Consider the following 18,046-nt stretch of genomic DNA (forward strand, 5'->3'; position numbering starts at 1 on the left):
TAGTCGGAGCTGTACTCCTCCCCCTGCCTCCATACAACCCTTTCCTCCCCACTCTGCTAAACTTGGACCTCTTCCCCCAAACCCAACCCTGTCCACCCTCTCATCCTCTCCCCTTGGTCTCCCTCTCCTTCTTACCCCACACAGGCCCCCCAGCTGCACCTGCAGAATCTCCCTCCTTACCCCCACCCCCTGTTCAGGACATTGCTCGCTCATCCCCTCTCTTGCATCCTCATCCAACGCCAGTTCAGTCGCCAGAACAAGCACATGATTTTTGACTATCTCAGGCGAAAACCGTGGCATACTTTTCCATCACTGAAACCTGGTTCCTCGACAACTTCCTCCCCTCTGCACATGAGGCCTCCCCCCCAGGCTACTCCCTGATCACCCACAACAGAGCCAGCAGAGCAGGTGGTATAGCCATCCTCCACAAACTTCACCTCACACCCTTACAGGTCAAGAAATAACCCTGCAATGATGGCTGCAAATCCCTGCTAGTTAAATTCCAATCCGCTCATCTTTTCTCCCTCAGCTTCCTCCTCCTTTACAGATGCCCGGGATATAACAGAATCTTCGCAGGCTCCCTGAGTGACTCTGTAATGGCCATACTGCTCCCTCATCCGACTCTCACTGTTCTTGATCTAAACATCTGGTTCAACACCCCCTCCAGCCCCACGACCTGTCATCTCAATGATAACATGGATGCCCTCAATCTGACCCTAATATCAGGACAACCCAGATTGCAGTGTTCAGCTCGTCCAACCGGATATCCTCCCCACCTCACCCACACCCTCATCTGGACTGATCAGTCAGCTATCCTCTTGTCAGCCCTGGCTCCCACACCCCTTTCCCTCCCGGACCCCTCCCCCAGGATCCCACTTTGGAACAAGGTAACCTCTGCTCTGATCTTTCCTCTGCCCTACTCTCCTACCTTCCCAATCTCCCCCTCCAGGGAGGAACCCCCTCCCAGGATCTTTTTGACCAATGGCTCTCAGATGATCTGTGCCCCTTAACCCCCACAAAACCGCATCTCACCGCACAGGTAATTCCCACCGGTGGCTCAGCACTCACCTAAAATTCCTCAAAAACCTCAATCATCACCTGGAACGAAACTGGCGTACCAACCCATCCGCCCAAAACAAAGCCACTCTGGCTAGACAGACAAGAACATACAGATTCAAAACACGAAAAAGCCAAAACATGCTTTCTACACCTCCCACAATGCCAATGCAAACAACCCATGCAAAGAACTCCACAAGATCATCTCCGAGTTCAAGACTCTCCTCTGTTCTTCCTCTTGGCCACGGTCTCCCAAGTACTGAACGACACGCTTTCCAACCATTACTTCAACAAATCCACTGAAAGGCACCTCGCCATCCACGCTAAATTACCAACCTTTTCCGCCTCTATACAAAGAGCCCCCTTCCGCTGCCCCCACTTCATGCCTCAATCTCCCATCCCGAGTTCTCAAGACTTCTCTCCAATAACCGCCCTTCAGGTTCCCCGGGAGACCTCTGCCCTCAAAGCACTCCTCAAAAACATTCTCTCTTCCACCTATCCAGGCTCCCTCACCAGATCTATAATCAACCACTCATTAACAGGCATCTTCCCACCAGCTTACAAAACCTCTTACGTCACACCACTACTAAAAACGCTCTTTCTTGACCCCCTCCTTCTCTTCATTTACTGCCAAACCTCCAACAACCGCTTCATAGCCAAATTACTAGATTACACAGTATATTCCCAGCTCAGCCTCTTCATTCAAGCCCACAGCCTTCTTGACCCGGCCCTGTCCGAATCCGCAGCAACACAGGTTTGATCCCCGGGTCCGCACTTAGAAACCACTGGGTATTAAGCGCGTTATAAATAACCTATCATATCATAATCCCCCCCGAGCACTTCATCCCAGAACATCCAGACCTTCACACATCCCACCACATATGCCATTAGTCCACCCTGGCCACACACTCATGCCAGCAGAGAGGGCTCACCCCGGGAACATTTTAGAAAGTCTGACCGGATCGTACTGCCCCCTGTGGAACAGTTTTAAGGCATGCAATTTAAATTGAGCTGAAAAGGAAACCTTATATGCTTTACGACACATTTTCCCACACAGTTATTCATCCATCTCCGTCCCCAAATTCATTTGCCATTTCTTCTGGCAGCCCCTTCTGTGATCCCCTTTCCCTCCTCCACCAGCCCCCCATAGAGGGAGGAGATCAGCCCCTTCATTTCTACTTGTGAATCCAGAATGTTCTCCACTGGTGTGAGGGCCCTCTGTATTTTATCCTTCCAAACCTCCTGTGCAAGTACTCCCTTCAGTTGCAGGTAGGAGAACACTGATAGATCCCTCACCCCCAGTGCTTCCTCCAATTCCACAATTGTAATGAAGTCAGTGGGCCTGCCTTTACAGCTGCCCTATGCATGCTAGGCCTGCCTCAAACTAACTGTGGAACCTATCAAGGTTCAAAATGTGGTCCGTCCTCCCTGGGGCCAACAAGTGACTGAGCGGCGATGGCCACGCCGGTACCCCCCACCATTTCCGGGCAACCTCACAAAATCTGATACGACCCCTAGAATGGGATGTTCTCCAATCCTCCTCGGGATCTGGTTCCTCAAGAGCCCAGAGCCATTACCCCACTGATGTCAGTTGGAGATGGAAATGATCTAATACCACCCACTGGCGGCCCCCCTGCTCTCTGAGGTACGGGATTAAGATCCGGAGCTGAGCAGCTCGAAAGCAAAGTCGCAAGTCAGGGAAACCTACCCCTCCCCACCCCCCACACCCCTGTTCTCCTTAGGCAGCACCAGGACCTCATTTGCGATCCTGGTCTTCTTTCCCTGCCATAGAAACTTGAAAAGGCGCCCCTTTATTTCCCGAAAGGTTGACTCTGGGACTGATATAGGGAGCATCTGAAAGAGATACAACTTTCTCGGGAGAAAATTCATTTTGATAGCGTTAACTCGTCCAAATCATCGGATAGTCAGCTTCCCCCATTCTTCCATATCCAAGTAGAGTTTCCAGATCAGCGCTGGGACATTTGCCTCATAATTCCTTTAGGTCCCTGGGGATAGATATTCCCAGATATTGTAATTGGTCCTCCTTGATCACCATTCCAAGAGATGCATGCTGTTGCTGCCTCCGCTCCTCCATCGGTTGCAAAGGGAACAAACTGGACTTGGCCCCATTAATCTTGAAGCCCCAGAATGACCCATAATCCTCGATCAACTCCACCACCGCAGGTTGACGCCAAGGGTTGTGCAGGTGAAGCAGTATATCATCCACTTATAATCCTACCTTGTACTCTGTTTTACCCACTATGATTCCCGCCACCCACGGGTCATCCCTCAGCCTCTGGGCCCGGGGTTCCATGGATAGGGCGAACAGGGGTGGGGAGAGAGGGCACCCCTGTCCCTGTCCCAGCTTGAACCACTTAGATAGCCCACTGCCCACTGTTCCCATCACCTGTGCCTCTGGACCCGAATATAGAACCATGACCCCTCTCAAGAATCCATCCCCCAGTCCGAACTTGCGCAGAACCCCCCTCATGAAGGCCCAGTCCACCCTGTCGAATAGGATTCTCATCTTTTCCTCGGCCCTGATCAATGAGATGCAGGGTTTTCCCTCATCACATCTGCTCCCTGCCGTCCCCGTATAAATCCCACCTGGTCAGGTGGCCCAGTTGTGGCATGAATTCTTCCAGTCTTGTAGCCAGTACCCTGGTGAAGATTTTTGCATCCACATTGAGGAACAAGATTGGTCGATAGGATCCACAAGCTTGGGGGTCCTTACCCTCCTTCAGTATTACCGTTATAAGGGCCCTCCCAAACGAATCCGGCACCCCGCAGGTCTTGAAGATGTGGGTAAAAAAACTTCCCCTTGTGTGGATCCAGTAGATTTGCGAATGTTTTGTAAAATCCCGGTGTATACCCATCGTCCCCCAGGGCCTTACCAGTCCGCAACCTCCCGATTTCTTCTAGGATCTCCTCGTTGGTAATGGGAGCGTCCAAGCCTGCGGCCTCCTAAGTTGTCAACATCGTAAGGGGAGTTTCCCCCAAAGGCAAGCCCCCAATTCCTCCTCTCTGCGGGGCATCCCACGTTCATACAACTGTTCATAGAAGGAGGCAAAGGTCTTGACTATCCCCTCCACTGTTCCCTCCATTATCCCCTCCGGGGCCCTCACTTCCGTGATCCATCTTTCTGCTCGTTGTCCCCTAAAGCGGACGGCCAACCGTGCCTCTGCCTTGCCTTATGCCCTTTCTCATAATATTTAGTTTTAGAAACTGGAGCTTGTGAACTATCTTCCCCTCATCCAGGAGCCACAACTCCAGCCACTTCCCCGCACTTCCATTACCCATTCTTTCGCCCCACCCTACGAGTTGCGTATTTATCTTTCAAGAGTCCCTATCTCGGTTTGTAATTTATTCTCCAAGAGTATCTCTTCCTCCGAGCCCCTTTTCTAATTAGGAGTCCGTTCCACGCTGCCTTTGCTGCATCTCACACTGTGCCCTGGTCCACCTCCCCAGTATCATTCAGGGTGCAGTATTCCCCGATTGCCCCCTCAGTTTCTTCCCTGAACACCCTATCCCTCCATAAATACACATTGCACCTACATGTAGAGTTACCTGCCTGCAGACCCCACCATGATAGGTCCACAGAAACCAGTTTGTGATCTGACCAGCTAATAGGGTGAATCCTGGAGCCCCTGGTCGAATCGCAGAGATCCCTTGTTATGCACAGTCAATACAAGTGTATGTCCCGTGTGGTGGAGAATAGAAGGTAAAGTGGAAATCCAACACCTCCTGGAGCCCCTCGCCACTCTCTCCCGAGGCTTCCGCCCCCAACTGGTTCAGCCCCCCCCTCCACAATCATGCGCCCCGTGCCCTGCTTCAGCATTTTCGCTAGCATTGGGCACACAAATTTCAACTGTCCCTGGTTCGGGACATTGTTGCAAAGGAAATTTGCACCCCCTTGATAAACCATGATACAAGCAGCGCTCTCCCGTTCACACTCCTCCACACCTTCTCCTCAATCATCCCGAGTCATTGTGTATAAGGAATCCTACCCCACCTTTCCTAGTGTCTATAGAGGACCAATAGGTCAGTCCAAGAAGCCCACAGGGCATCATCCTTTCTTCCCATCAGGAGAACGTTGTCTCTTGTATGCAAAGCACATCCATTCCCCCTTCTATACTCTCTGGCCACCAGGAATCATTTTGTGGGCGAGTTGAGCCCCTTAATGTTAAGCGCGCAGACCCTCAGGTGACCTGCCTCCTCACTCCTACTCTGATCTGCCATTTCCATGATCTACTTTGCACCACCTGCACCAGTTCGCCATCATACCCATCCAACTGCACCTGGGTCTCTTCCTCAGACCTTGATTTGTTCCCTATGCCAGCTTCTCTCAACTCCCAACCTTCCTCATCCTCCCCCAACTGTACCCCTCCCCCCGCCATTTAATAAACCCCCTCACCTTGAAGCGTCCAGTCCCAGCCATTACTACAGTAGAGTACAGTACAGTACAGAACCAGCAGTAAGAACCGAACCCCTCGGGTTCCCACCAAACACCTCACTAGCTCAAGAGCCCCCTTTTAGCTCAAGATATCACCAAACTCCCTTTTCCTTCCCCTCTTCTTTCAATCTCCCCCGAGCACGGCTGAAACAAGACCAAAAAGAACAATACAGCCTCAAGCTTTTCCAACGGTTTGTCATGCCCAGGGTAGTGACAGGTGCCCTGTCAGTAATACACTTCTCAGCCCAGGGCTCCTCTCCGGTATCTCCCCCGGCGGGGTATTTAGTTTCATGAACTTTCAGAAGACAGGCACTTTATGTCTGGTGGGCCCCTTTAGGCGTCATCGCTTGTCCACCTTTGCAGCTTCGCCATCCTCCGGTGTGGCTCCGCCTCCGCAGTTAATTCTCCAGTTACTTTCCGGATATCCTCTTCGATGACTAGTCTGTAGTTATATCCGACTACTTCAAAGGCGATGGAAAAAAGGAATCCCCATCTGTACCCGATTCCTTTTTCGTTTCACCACCTTGTGAGGGGGCGCACAACCGCCTCTTCGCCAGGGTTAGGGTGGACAGGTCCTGGAAGACTGATTTTGGCATTACCCTCAGTCACTGTGCCCACTGATCTCGCCTGCTCTAGGATCTTCACCTTATCAGGGTAGTTGTGAAAGTGAGCCAACAAAGACCTCGGGCCCCCCGGATGCTCCTCCTGCTCTGTGCACCCTATCCACTTTCAGCTCGTCAATGGTCTCCACCCCAAAGGAGAGCTTCGCAACCCCATGGATGGCCCTCTGCAGGTCTCTTGGTTTCCCCCTCCTTCTCGGGCAGGCCAAAAATGTTTAGATTGTTCCTCCTTTCCAGATTTTCAAAATCGTCCATTTTGAGGGTGATTTCAGTTTCTCTCCTCTCCAGCTCTGCTTTCCAAATGTTCATGTGGGTTTCCATTGTGTCGAGGGAGATCTGGTTGTTCTCCACCGTCTGTAGCCTCTCGTCCATCTTATCCATTTTCACATTGATCTTGTCCAGCTTCCCCATGTCAGCTTTCATCCCCCATATCTCTTCAAGTATAGAGGGGATGACTTTTTTGATGGACCCTGGGTCCACCCTCCCCCGTGCCATATTTTGCGTGTGGGCCGGGCTCAGGTTCTCAGGTTCCTGGCTTTGTTGATATTCAAATTGCCCCAGTGTGGTTCTCCAATCCATTGGGGACAGCAGGGGGATCCCTTGCTGTCCAAATCAGGTGCCCCCCCTCTCGCTCAGTGTTGCAGTCCCTCTGGTAAGTCTACCACCACTATATCATCCCTCCGCAGTCTTCCAGGGGGAATCAAGGTCTACCCCCTGCCCCCCACTGTATTATCTCAGCTGGGATCCTGTCCCAGGGAGAGCCTTCAAGACTCTGGGGTGCTCACCTTTGGACCTCTGGTTGGGTCCCGACACTCTCTCCCATCTATTCCGACTGGCCACCTACATACAGGCCCAGCTCACCACCAGTTCACTAGCACACTGCAGCAGCGACTCCGAAGGGGGTCGATGGTCTTCTGCGTGTGGGTTCTGGGCCTCAGCGTTCCTCACCGGGTCCACTATATTGGGCAGGCACACGCCCCTAGCTGGTGCCAGGGGGCCCAACACCCCTGCTGTTGGTCCACTTCACCAGTCTCTGCGGTCCTCTGTTGGCATGAACTGCACTCTATTTCTCTGTAACCGGGTTAATTGGGGGCAGCACCGCGGCACTCAGAATCACCATCCCAATATCCACAGGGTCTGGCATTGCCCCCGGGGGTCTGGGCCTCAGCGCTCCTTTGGCTCAATCCCCACCAGGTCTGCTCCTCTGGGAAGGCACATGCCCCTAGCCGGTGCCAGGGGGGCCTCACACCCCTGCCATTGCTCTGCTTCTCCAGTCCCTGCAGTCCTCGAACACAAGTGTCCACTAGTCGAGTTCCTCAAGGTCCGGGGGTCCATCCCCACCCACCAGTCCGGCCTCAAGCCGGGGACGCCCCAGGGGAAGTCTACCCCCACTCTGTCTTCACTCAGCAATCCTCCAAATGTCAAGGGGGGGGGGGGTCCTGGCCCGAGACTCCACGGGCACAGTGTTATCACGGCCCAACCCTGTCCCAAGAACCTCCAAGCCACCATGTTCTGGGGTGCTCAAGATCAGGCCTCTGGTTAGGCCATAATGCTCTCCACCCATGAGTCCCGACTAACCTCCTTCGTCCGAGTTCTGTTCACCGCCAATTCTCAGGTACCCTACGCAGGCACTCCCAGGGAAGGCACTGTCCTTCTGCTTGTGGATTCTGGGCTTTAGCACTCTTCCAGCCCACTCCTCACATCCCTGCTGTTGGGCCGCAGGGGGGGGGGGTGTTGGGGGTGCTATGGTACCCAGCCCACTCTCCACCTTTTCAATCGTCACAGATTGCGTTGCTCTCCCTGCGGGGTCCGAGTCCTCATTGCAAGTTGTTCCCCTGTGCAGTGTGATAGGGGGAGGGAGGCGACTCACAGGCGCACAGCCACCGCTCCTGGATTCTCCTGGTCTGTACTCCGTGTGAGGCAGAGGGCCCCAGCTATCTCACCTTCTCGGCTCGGAGGCCATCCTTGCTGTGTGGGCTCTTTTTTTTATGCCTTGTCCAATTTTGGCTGTAGTGCGCCAATTTGGATTTCGTCCCAATATGCCCAGGGGGTTAGGGCCCCCTCCGATCTTTACTCCAACTGCCGGGGGGTTGGATTAGGTCAGAAGTGGGGGCTCAATCCACTTTGAGACCCCATGTCTCAGGAGCAGCGCATCTTGGCTTCAGACATCCGTCACCCCCTGGTGGCCTCTTCCACAACATGGTCAATAAAAATGTCCCCATTTTCCCTGTCTAAATCCTGAATGTAATCAATTTGATCATAAATACTACTTTCTATTTCATTAATTATTAAGTCATGCTCTCCAAATGTTATAACCATGTAACTCTTCTTCTACTCTACCAATTGTATCCCATTTAAACATTGGTACAAAGCCCTAATTAATTGGAAAGGCAGTGATGACGATAACAGATTCCATAATGTAGGTCCCATATTCAGACTAACCTCACTTATGTATTTCCCAAAACAAGTGGCGCTGGTCTATCACGGCCTCACACTTGAGTAAATGATGCAACGTTTCACTTTCTTTCAGACAGGATCTCCTCTTTCTGCTCTGACCGCTCCCAAATAATCTCTCACTTCATCCTTTATACTCGACCCCCCTGCCCAGTTTCCCGGGGAGCCTCCGTCTCCCCCTCCTCTTCAACCTCTACTTTTCACCCCTCCCCAAGCTTATCCGTTCCCACAATCTCACCTGTTACAGCTACGCTGATGACAACCAGATCATCCTCAAGATCTCCAACTCCCCCTCCTCACCCCACCCAGAACCGGCATCCTGTCTCTCAGATATACACCTCTGGATGACAAACTATCACCTGCTCTTCAAACCCGGAAACACTGAAATCCTAATCTGTAGCAAAACCGCTCTCCTTCCCCAAACTATACCTTGGCCGCATTCATTAGGAACCGTGCACACTGCATCCCCCTCGGTCAAAGACCTAGGATGTACTTTTAGCTCAGACCGAACCACCTCCCGTCACATCAATGCAGTCTCCAGATCGTGCACCTTCCACATCCGCATCCTCAAGCGGATCTTTCCCTATCTCGCCTAACCACATAGGAGTTTCCTCATTCATGGCCATCATCGTCTCACGCCTAAACTACTCTAACTCGCTCTACCTAGGCACGCCTACCCATCAACTGAGAAAGCTCCAATGGATTCAAAACTTCTCAGTAAGGCTCCTCCTCGCACTCTCACCCAGGGAACGCATCTTCCCTGCACTCAGGAGACTCAACTGGCTGTACATCAGCCGACAGGCCTCCCAAACCCATGTGCATTACCCATTGTTCAATTCACAAGAAAGGCCCTGAAATTCCTCCAAAACAAAAACACTAACTACCGCTTCACCAGAATCATCAGATCAGGCTCTGCACACCTCCCGGTAGTCCATCCCTTCAAGATCGCCAGACTAGGAGGTGCCCGTTTCTCTGTCCTCAACCACTTTCTGGAACTCACTCCCCCTCACGGCATGCCTTCGAGGATTACCTGGCCTTCAGGAAAACCCTCAAAACCATTCTGTCACCCCCCCAACCTCCTGATCCCCCGCCCACTCCTTGCCTTTCACACACAGATTTTATCCTGCAGTCCCCCCCAACACAAGCCCCCCACCTGCCCTTTGGTCAGTGACTAGCCTCTTCTATACTTTCAACCACTTTGCTCTGCCACCCAACCTTCCTTGTGGGATGCCAAGCACATATGGAGGCCACTGGTAGTGCCTCCAGCAACTTGCACCTGGAACGAATCTGACAGTGGGCCAGGCATCGCACTGATATGGGCTTGGAGAGTGGGCAATGCATCACACTTAAAATGCACCTTGGGAAAAAAAGAAATCACACTGATCATCCCATAGGAGGGCATTCAGGCACCTGATCCCATGCTTGTGGTTGGCACTGCATGTAAATCTAAAGCACAGGCGGGTGGGCCATGCCGCCGTATGTAATCATGAAATGGGGACCTTGTTTTCACACTAGAGGGAACCAGGGATGGCAATCTCTCACTCTGAGAACCTCTCAGAGGGTAATATCCATTAATCTAGTACTTAGACCGACTGTGAAACATACTGCTCCTGGTACATGGATGGAACCCAGGAAGTAGACAATGTTGTTTGCACAGCTAAACCATTTCTCCTCTTGCACACTGCGCCTTCAAAACTTAGCGGAAGGCACAGTCTCACTCCACACACCCTGCAATCACATATAACAAAAACTATTGCACATAACCTCTGCCATAAGGAAGAAGCTACTTTTAATGACAACATTCTGAACGGTAGCTTGCCACATCATATATATATATATATCGCCACAATCCCTCCCTCCTTTAGTACATAGCATACATCTGCTGCGGCCTTACAAACTCCATTTAGATATGGTGACTTGCAGGGTCTTGGCCATCCTGACAATTTCAATGGCTGAAATGCACACACGTATAACAGCACCTCCGAAATTCTCCCACATTTTTGGACTCCGATCCCTCCACGGGCGTTCAACCAAAAGCGCGTTGAGACCATAATTATGGTGAAAGGCGCTATAACAAAAGACAAAATGAATGAATGAATCAGGCGGTCCCTGAATTGGTTTTCTTTAGACCCTTCTTGTCTTTGAATAATGACCACAAAAAAGAGGATTATGGATTAAATTGACATTAAAGAAGGGCTGAAGACAGACGGATGAATGATACTCAAAAGACTGAAGGTTTTTGATAAAGAAACAAGCTGCACCCATTATTAGATTATATGTTTTTATTGAAAAACACGACACACTAACAGTTGTGTTCCCTATGCAAACTAGAAAAGATTTAATTGACAAGACCTATACATACAATTTTCAAAAACAACTTTACCATACATTTTAAATATTGTGATTGTTATCCGCAGAGTGCAATATGTCTGCTTGGCTTCCATCTGCCTATGATTATTCACACTGTAGGCATGTGCCACAGGCTACTGAAAGGGCACTGTAGGCCATCATGAAGACAATGAAGACAATGTTTAACAATCCCACAAAATACAACAGATATTAGCTAGCGAATTTACTCAGCCGATTACATTTAGCAGATACATCAAGGTATAGAGGCAACAACTTTTTGAAGGTTTCCGTATCAAAACAATACATAACAATCCATTAAGCAGCAACGTGTGCAGAAAGTTAAACCAACCAAGAGGACATCACAGTGCTATGTACTTGCTGCACTTGAATTCTTTATTCAAGTAAGGCGCACAAAGATTAAGCGACGTTACCAATGCACAGTACATGGAAAGAACGCACTACGTGGAGGTTGAACTCGCATCGACTGGTATCCCTGGAGCGGCAGAATGTGCCCCTTACATGTAGTTGTTTATCTGCCGATGGTAAACTGAACTATATTTTATCATCAGTGTCCTTGTCCTACATTAGGAAAGAATAGACAAGTTGCTTCATCTATTTTCCCTAATCTATTCAGCTTCATACACACACCAAACCTGCCTCCTTACGCTTTCAGCTTAGCTATCAATTTGTGAAGGTTTGTAATATAGAATTAAATGTTTATCATCTCTAAATATTATAGGGCAAAGTCCACAGTAATGTGAAACACAGAAAGTCTATGTTAATACTTAGTCCTCCATGTGTCCCTTTACTAAGTGGATTGGGTATGCAAGTTTCCATGTCCGGGTCCATATTTGTAAGCAGGCGCACAGGATGCAGGCGTAACATAACAGCACCACTTATAACGAGGTCTATATTCAGAAGAGCAGCACCATTTACAGAGACAGGCTGTGAACAAGGTCTTACACAAACGCCTCAACACACAGCAAAACAGGCATTGAGTTATGAAGAGAGCGCCAAGTAAGGTAACAGTCACTGTAAATGTAGGATCAAATAAAGCCCAAATAAAAGCAGTTTGCCGCCATATTTTATATCCAAATGGTACTCTTCTGAGAAAGCTTGGAATAAAGACTAGTATACACTTCCAGTAAGCAAGGCAGAAATTCCCATTTTGGATTGCCTGGAGTATTATGGTCTCTAGGAACACAGTTGACCTGTGGTTAAGACATCTCGTTTTGTCTAACCAAACAATGACCAACAGTACACTATACACATTTAACAGATCAATGAAAGCTAGTAGAATCTGAAGAGGAAACCCCTTAGAATGATCACAAAGTTGACACCCTTCCTTTGTAACATTGGAATGTAATAGATGCCCTGCGCATGAAGGAAGGAAACATTACCAACAGGACTATCTTTCCCAACCCTGCATTATCCCAGGCCTTTATAAACGTATCTAGTCACAATACAAAGTGCATGGATTGATCTGTTTCAATGGCAAAGTCAAGACGTCAATGTATCATGTCCAATATCGAGATCTGGAGTACTTGTAGAGAACAAACCTACAGTAAGGACTTTCTTAAATTCCAATTGTCAACCTACTTGGGATAAAGGAATGAAGTCCTTGCAGGATGCGCTCATGCTACTTAGCTGAACAATGTTTTCTGTGGGACTGTATGTAGAGTATACCATACACTTACTCAGCTTTACTAACTCATAATTTCTTCATTGCACTGGCTTACTCAGTCCAGGAACCAAAATAAACCAGAGGCTGAACTTGCCACTTAGTCATGGAACACAATGTTGAGACTCCTCCATAACTAGCCCATTGTCATTCCTCTTATTAGGAAAGGCAGTTAGGAATTATATGCATCACTCACCTCAGTCTACCGATTTCAACTAGCTTAGGCCTCTACAAATGCCCTCAGCCAGTATTGTTGGCCAGCTTGACTAAATCAAGAAGCTATGCATGTAAAAAGGTTCAAACAGAACCGACAACAACAACAAAAAGTGAATACCCAATGGTACCTTCCAGTGCATCACCCCTGCTATCCCTGCAAAGATGTCAGAGAAGCTTACAATGAAGAACAAGTGACCGTCTAGCTACGCACTACTCTCACACATAGGCTGGGCAGGCCCACTCCTGTACCTTCCATCTAAAATACAGTGTTTCAACAAGTGGACATTTCCAGAATATCGGGTTACAGCTTCTGTAAGCCACTCTAGAAGATCTACAGATGGACTGCTCTATGATGCAGTGCCCGATGAGCAGCAGACCTCAGATCAGGGATCAGACCCGTTTAATGAACTTGGCTCCAAGACACAATGGTCCTGGAAATTGTGGAGACCTGGTGTAGCAGATAAGTATTCATAAGGAGGGCAGTTGGGTGGGGATGGGTGGATGGCAGAAATCAGCAGCCGAGTAAGTGAAGCAGCACAAGTAAATATTGCCTGTACAGAAGATGATCACCATCAGTATCCAAAACACTACTTGAAATAGAAGGATAAGAGTGCAAGACCTTAGTAAACCAGAATACCTGCTTCCTTCTGAGAAGTTTCAGTACTCTCCCACTGAAAACATGTGACCGCTGCAGAGACATATTAGTGATCAACCTGTGGAATTAATGAAGTCAAGATACAGATTCCTTAAAGGGAGGGGCGGGGGTTTGTAATAAACTCTTACCACCTAAATCCAAATACATACAACCCAAAACAAGGTGAGTGTGGAAAGAGAGCCAAGCGGTTTTCAAAGCCAGTATTTATCCTTTTATCAGCATTAAGAGAATACATTGTTTTTGTACTGTGGGTTTGTTCTATTTTTGTGAGAGGCCCTCAATTGCACTGATGTGTGTATTGCTGGCCGTACCACCTACATGCACTTAATGTACAATGTTGGTTGTCCTTAATCTATGCATGCCCACTTGTCCCGGGTGACTATTCCATTTACTCCCCTTCACAACCTGCCTAGAATGTCCCTCAAACTCACAACATTGTATGAAGCTCACTGCTTCCTGTCAAATCTGATTTCTTATTTATTGTACGTTCTTTTATGATCAAAAGAGCATTGTTCCTCCTGCATGCAAATAAATAAACATTGTATTCTTCACATCAGCGGTTTAAGTCTAGCAAGCTCATCCTCTGGCCTCTTATAACCCACAACCCGGATTCCATCTGTGCCAAACACACTTTATTTTAGTAGGTGTTATTCTGGTGGTGTTCATGTGTTACATGTTAAGTTTAAGGGATCTCTACTTGGTCCATTTACTCACCTGCTGCCTAGGATGAGATTTAGCATAAATTGGGGGCAATTTGAGGTAATGAGGTCCAGTCTAGGAATTATGATAGGCCAGATGAGAAACCATTACACTACTATTTTTGAGAAAACATTTCACACAGTTGTGTGACCGATGGCCTCTCACAAGATTAGAACAATCCCAGAGTAAAATAATATTCTATTAATTCTTGCAGGCGATAAGGTCTCAATATAAGGCTACATACTTATTCTTTGAAAAGATTGTGGCTATTGCCCCACACAGAGTATGTTCTGTGTAAGATGCATACACAGTGGTTGTGTCCGTCTACTTCCAGCATGGATCCAAACATAAGCAGTGTACTAATTCCCAGTATACATCGGACCCAAGCCCACTCCCAAAAAATGCAAATTTATCACAGCTCCTTTTTTATGCACTCCAGCAAAATCCACTAACTTCTTTGTTACATGTAACAATAAAAAAAAAAAATCCTGCACACACACAAAAAAAAAGATTTCAGAAATGCGAGACATAATGACCAGTAGAGAGAGAAACCTGTAACACTTATGAAGAACAGTGGCTAGCACATTATTTCAGGTGCTGTAACGTGAACTTACTGCTGAGTAACACATTCTCCATGAGATGTGTGAAAATGTGACCCTTTTGTTGTGCATTTACAAATTAACAATATTCCAGATGCCACTACACAAAACAGCATTAGATGAAGCTGGGACACTGAAGTCTCCCAGTTGAAGGTGAAAGACAGGCTTGCTTTTCCCAAAGTTACACTGTTCACAGGATTTGGTCCAGTCGGTCTGATGACCGGTGGGGTTTCAGTGCCTCAGGGGCACGATACATGTATTGCTTTTCAACTTCTTTTGTCCAAAGTCCCCAATAACAAGGTCCTTGAAATAGTCACTTCCACATCTGAAAATAAGCGTCAAGCAGCATTATCTGCAGTGCAACATGAAAATGAACTGTTCATGCAGTAGTGGATGGGGTGATGCCCATGGAGGCACTTCAAGAATCCATTTGTGCAAATCTCCAAAACGAGTGCTGTGCCTTTTGATTTCAGCACAGCATAGCTTGTAGTGTGCAGGCATCCTCACGGTATGCAAGTAAAAAAGACTTGTGTGAATATTTCAGAAGCTGAACCTTTAGTATAACTTGCCTCCATGTCAAATTGTTAATTTATTTCATTCTTGCAGTAATGGAAACAACCTCCATTCATGATAAAATCCAAACAATTGCCAGTAAACAGAATATAGTATTCCCCATGTTAGGTATAGTAATAACTTCTTTGATGGGAGCAGTACACTCTGTCTTTTACATGCCACACCCTTTGGCCAGTGGTAGGGCACAATAGCCAACAATGGCGCGCACACACACACACGTCTGAAGGCACTTGCTGTTTTCTGCCCAGGGTGATTTACTACTTACTACTCCTTGGCAGACGTTACCGCCCAATCTTCTAATGTTTTTCTGATTCTTTATTAGTGCTTTTACTTACCCGTAAATCCATTGCATAAACAGAGACATTGGTCACTCTGTCAACAATGCTCCTTAAGCAGTCTGATATACCAAATCTTGTTGACTTCCAACACAGAGGCTCAAACTCACCAGCACAATACTTTTGAGGTGGTTCAATGCGTGGAGTTGTCCCGGTGCACTCAAATGAAACAACTCTGTTTTGGGGTCCTTCAGCAGCACCTCTACGAAAATAATATGAATTAAGAAACAGGAGCAAGGGCTAGTTCCAAAGTCTTGACCATTCTCTTGGCAAGTTTTAAAGTCGCAACTCAATCCTGGGGTCTTACTGCGTAACCTTTTCGGCATCGAAATTAAGATCTTACTCTTTGGTTTACAGCTTAGACCCCAACCTAGGAAAGCTTGGCCATTGCAGGGGTGTCTACTTGGTGAAACAAGCAGTCCCATCTGTTGAAGTTGCAAACACATAGCAGCCATGCCCTCAGAATTCAGCCACGTAGTCCCTACTGCAAAGTGCAAGAGCCGTTCTCCCCATAGCAACAAGAGCAAGATAGAGTGGATGCCGGTTTGGGAGGGATAAGATCAAGATCTTCATCATCTGGGATCTCGTCGAGGTGATACCCATCCTGCAGCAGCTGTCGATTCACATCCTGGCTCACCTGCTGTTAAGAGAGATTGTGACATCAGGCCAGATTGAAAGAAAGGCATGTCTTACAAGAAAAATAAACACAACGTGCTACATTGCTCAGATAAGAACAGGAAAGATCGTGGGTTAGGGGTGGTGGCCTCGTGGAACTCTGTACAAAGGTACTCGCATAAGGAAATAGGCATATTATCATGAGGGTGTGAGTGCTTACAGGTATTTACCATGGACACGTTGAAATAATATTATACTTGCTATTGAAATGCTTGTATACTTTTAAAACATTCACACCATTTATCTTTTAAAGGAGTGTACTCTAGGTACATGCAAAACAAATGCACATGTTTGGCCTAGGGCCACATGCCTCAGCTAACACAGGAAGTATGTGATCTATCGGCATGTCTTCTTGCTCCCCCTACAACTCCAAAGTCCTTGAACAGGTCATGTTTAACCCGATGATATGCATTACTCACCGTAATAGCATTTTTGATGATTGTATCTGCTTAGATTCACATGCTGTGCAAATAGTCCGACATCAAGTGGTAACCGCGGAGTATTGCATCTCGTCTTTCGAGAATCGAAAAGGGACGTCGACATGGGCGTGCCTGTAACACTATCTCTAACGTGACAGGTAGTGTACTCAAAATCCCTCATGCGTCGGGGTCCCTCCGATTGTATTTTCTCTGCCATGAGGGAGCCCAATGACTATCATGAGTGAGTACATAAAAGAGAGAAAGTAGTAAGACGTCTATGTTCCTTCCATCTGAGCGGGGAGGAAGGGTGGGCGCAAGTGAAGCCAAGCAGAAATAATCATCAGAAATGCTTTTACGGTGAGTAATGCTTGTTAATCTGGTTAGAATCAAATCCGAGTAATTTGCCCACGGCTGAAAGTACCGCAGGCAAATCGTTTGCATGAGAAAGGTGCGAACTACCAAAAGTTTGCACCTTTCTCATGCGAACACACATACATTCTCACACCCACAACACCCCCCCCACCCACACACCCCCCCACCCACACCATCAGCACACCCCCAACCCCAACATAAACAAACCCCACTTACCTTCATCTTCACGCTGGTTCCCTGCAGCGCCAGTTCCCTTTCACTTCTGTGATCGGGAACCGGCGCTGCAGGGTCCTTTTCTTTTTTTTGTAACGGAAGGCTGCGGGGTGTCCCCTGCAGACCCTGCTCACTATACCATAAAGTAGTGTCCCCCAGCAGCCCCCATTTTTTTTTCAATGCTACCACCAAAGGTTCGAACTTTTGGTGTTCGAACCTTTGGTGGTAGCATTTTCAGAACTTTTGGTCAATGTGACTTTTTTTTTTTAAGGTAATTTCGACCTAAACCCCTAGAATCACATGCTGTGCATAGACTAGCAAGCAGTACCCAGAGTTGGAGGCGAGTTGTGAGAAGGAAAAGTAGTGAAAAGATGCCTTAATACTACCTGTCCCACCTGAGAATCAGACCTAGAATGAGTCTCTAGGCAATAGTGTTTTGTAAAGGTGTATACAGAACTCCAGGTTGCCGCTTTGCAAATGGACTCTAAGGGAACATTTTGAATGAAAGGTATGGAAGCCCCAGTGCCCCAAGTAGAATGTGCTCTAGGCTTGAAGGCCAGTTCTCTCTTAGCAAGAGTCTAACAAAGTGTGATGCATTTGACAATCCACCTTGAGATGGCCGATTTAGATACAGGATCCCCTTCTCTACCAGCTGCCACTGAAACGAAAAATTGGTT

General features: G+C 48.0%; 1 protein-coding gene across 1 annotated transcript in view; it reads right to left on the reverse strand.

Moving 5' to 3' along the window:
• Window positions 1-10,847: 10,847 nt before the first annotated feature.
• The window catches only part of FAM219B (family with sequence similarity 219 member B), a 181,710-nt gene continuing 174,511 nt past the window's right edge, over window positions 10,848-18,046 (reverse strand). Inside the window, exon 6 of the mRNA XM_069624516.1 lies at window positions 10,848-16,330. Coding sequence (XP_069480617.1) covers window positions 16,172-16,330 — 159 coding nt within the window. The 3' untranslated portion in view covers window positions 10,848-16,171. The remainder of the gene's footprint in view (window positions 16,331-18,046) is intronic.

The sequence above is a fragment of the Ambystoma mexicanum genome, chromosome 11 (genome assembly GCF_040938575.1).
Source record: "Ambystoma mexicanum isolate Mex_15411 chromosome 11, UKY_AmexF1_1, whole genome shotgun sequence".
Classification (NCBI taxonomy): Eukaryota; Metazoa; Chordata; class Amphibia; order Caudata; family Ambystomatidae; genus Ambystoma; species Ambystoma mexicanum.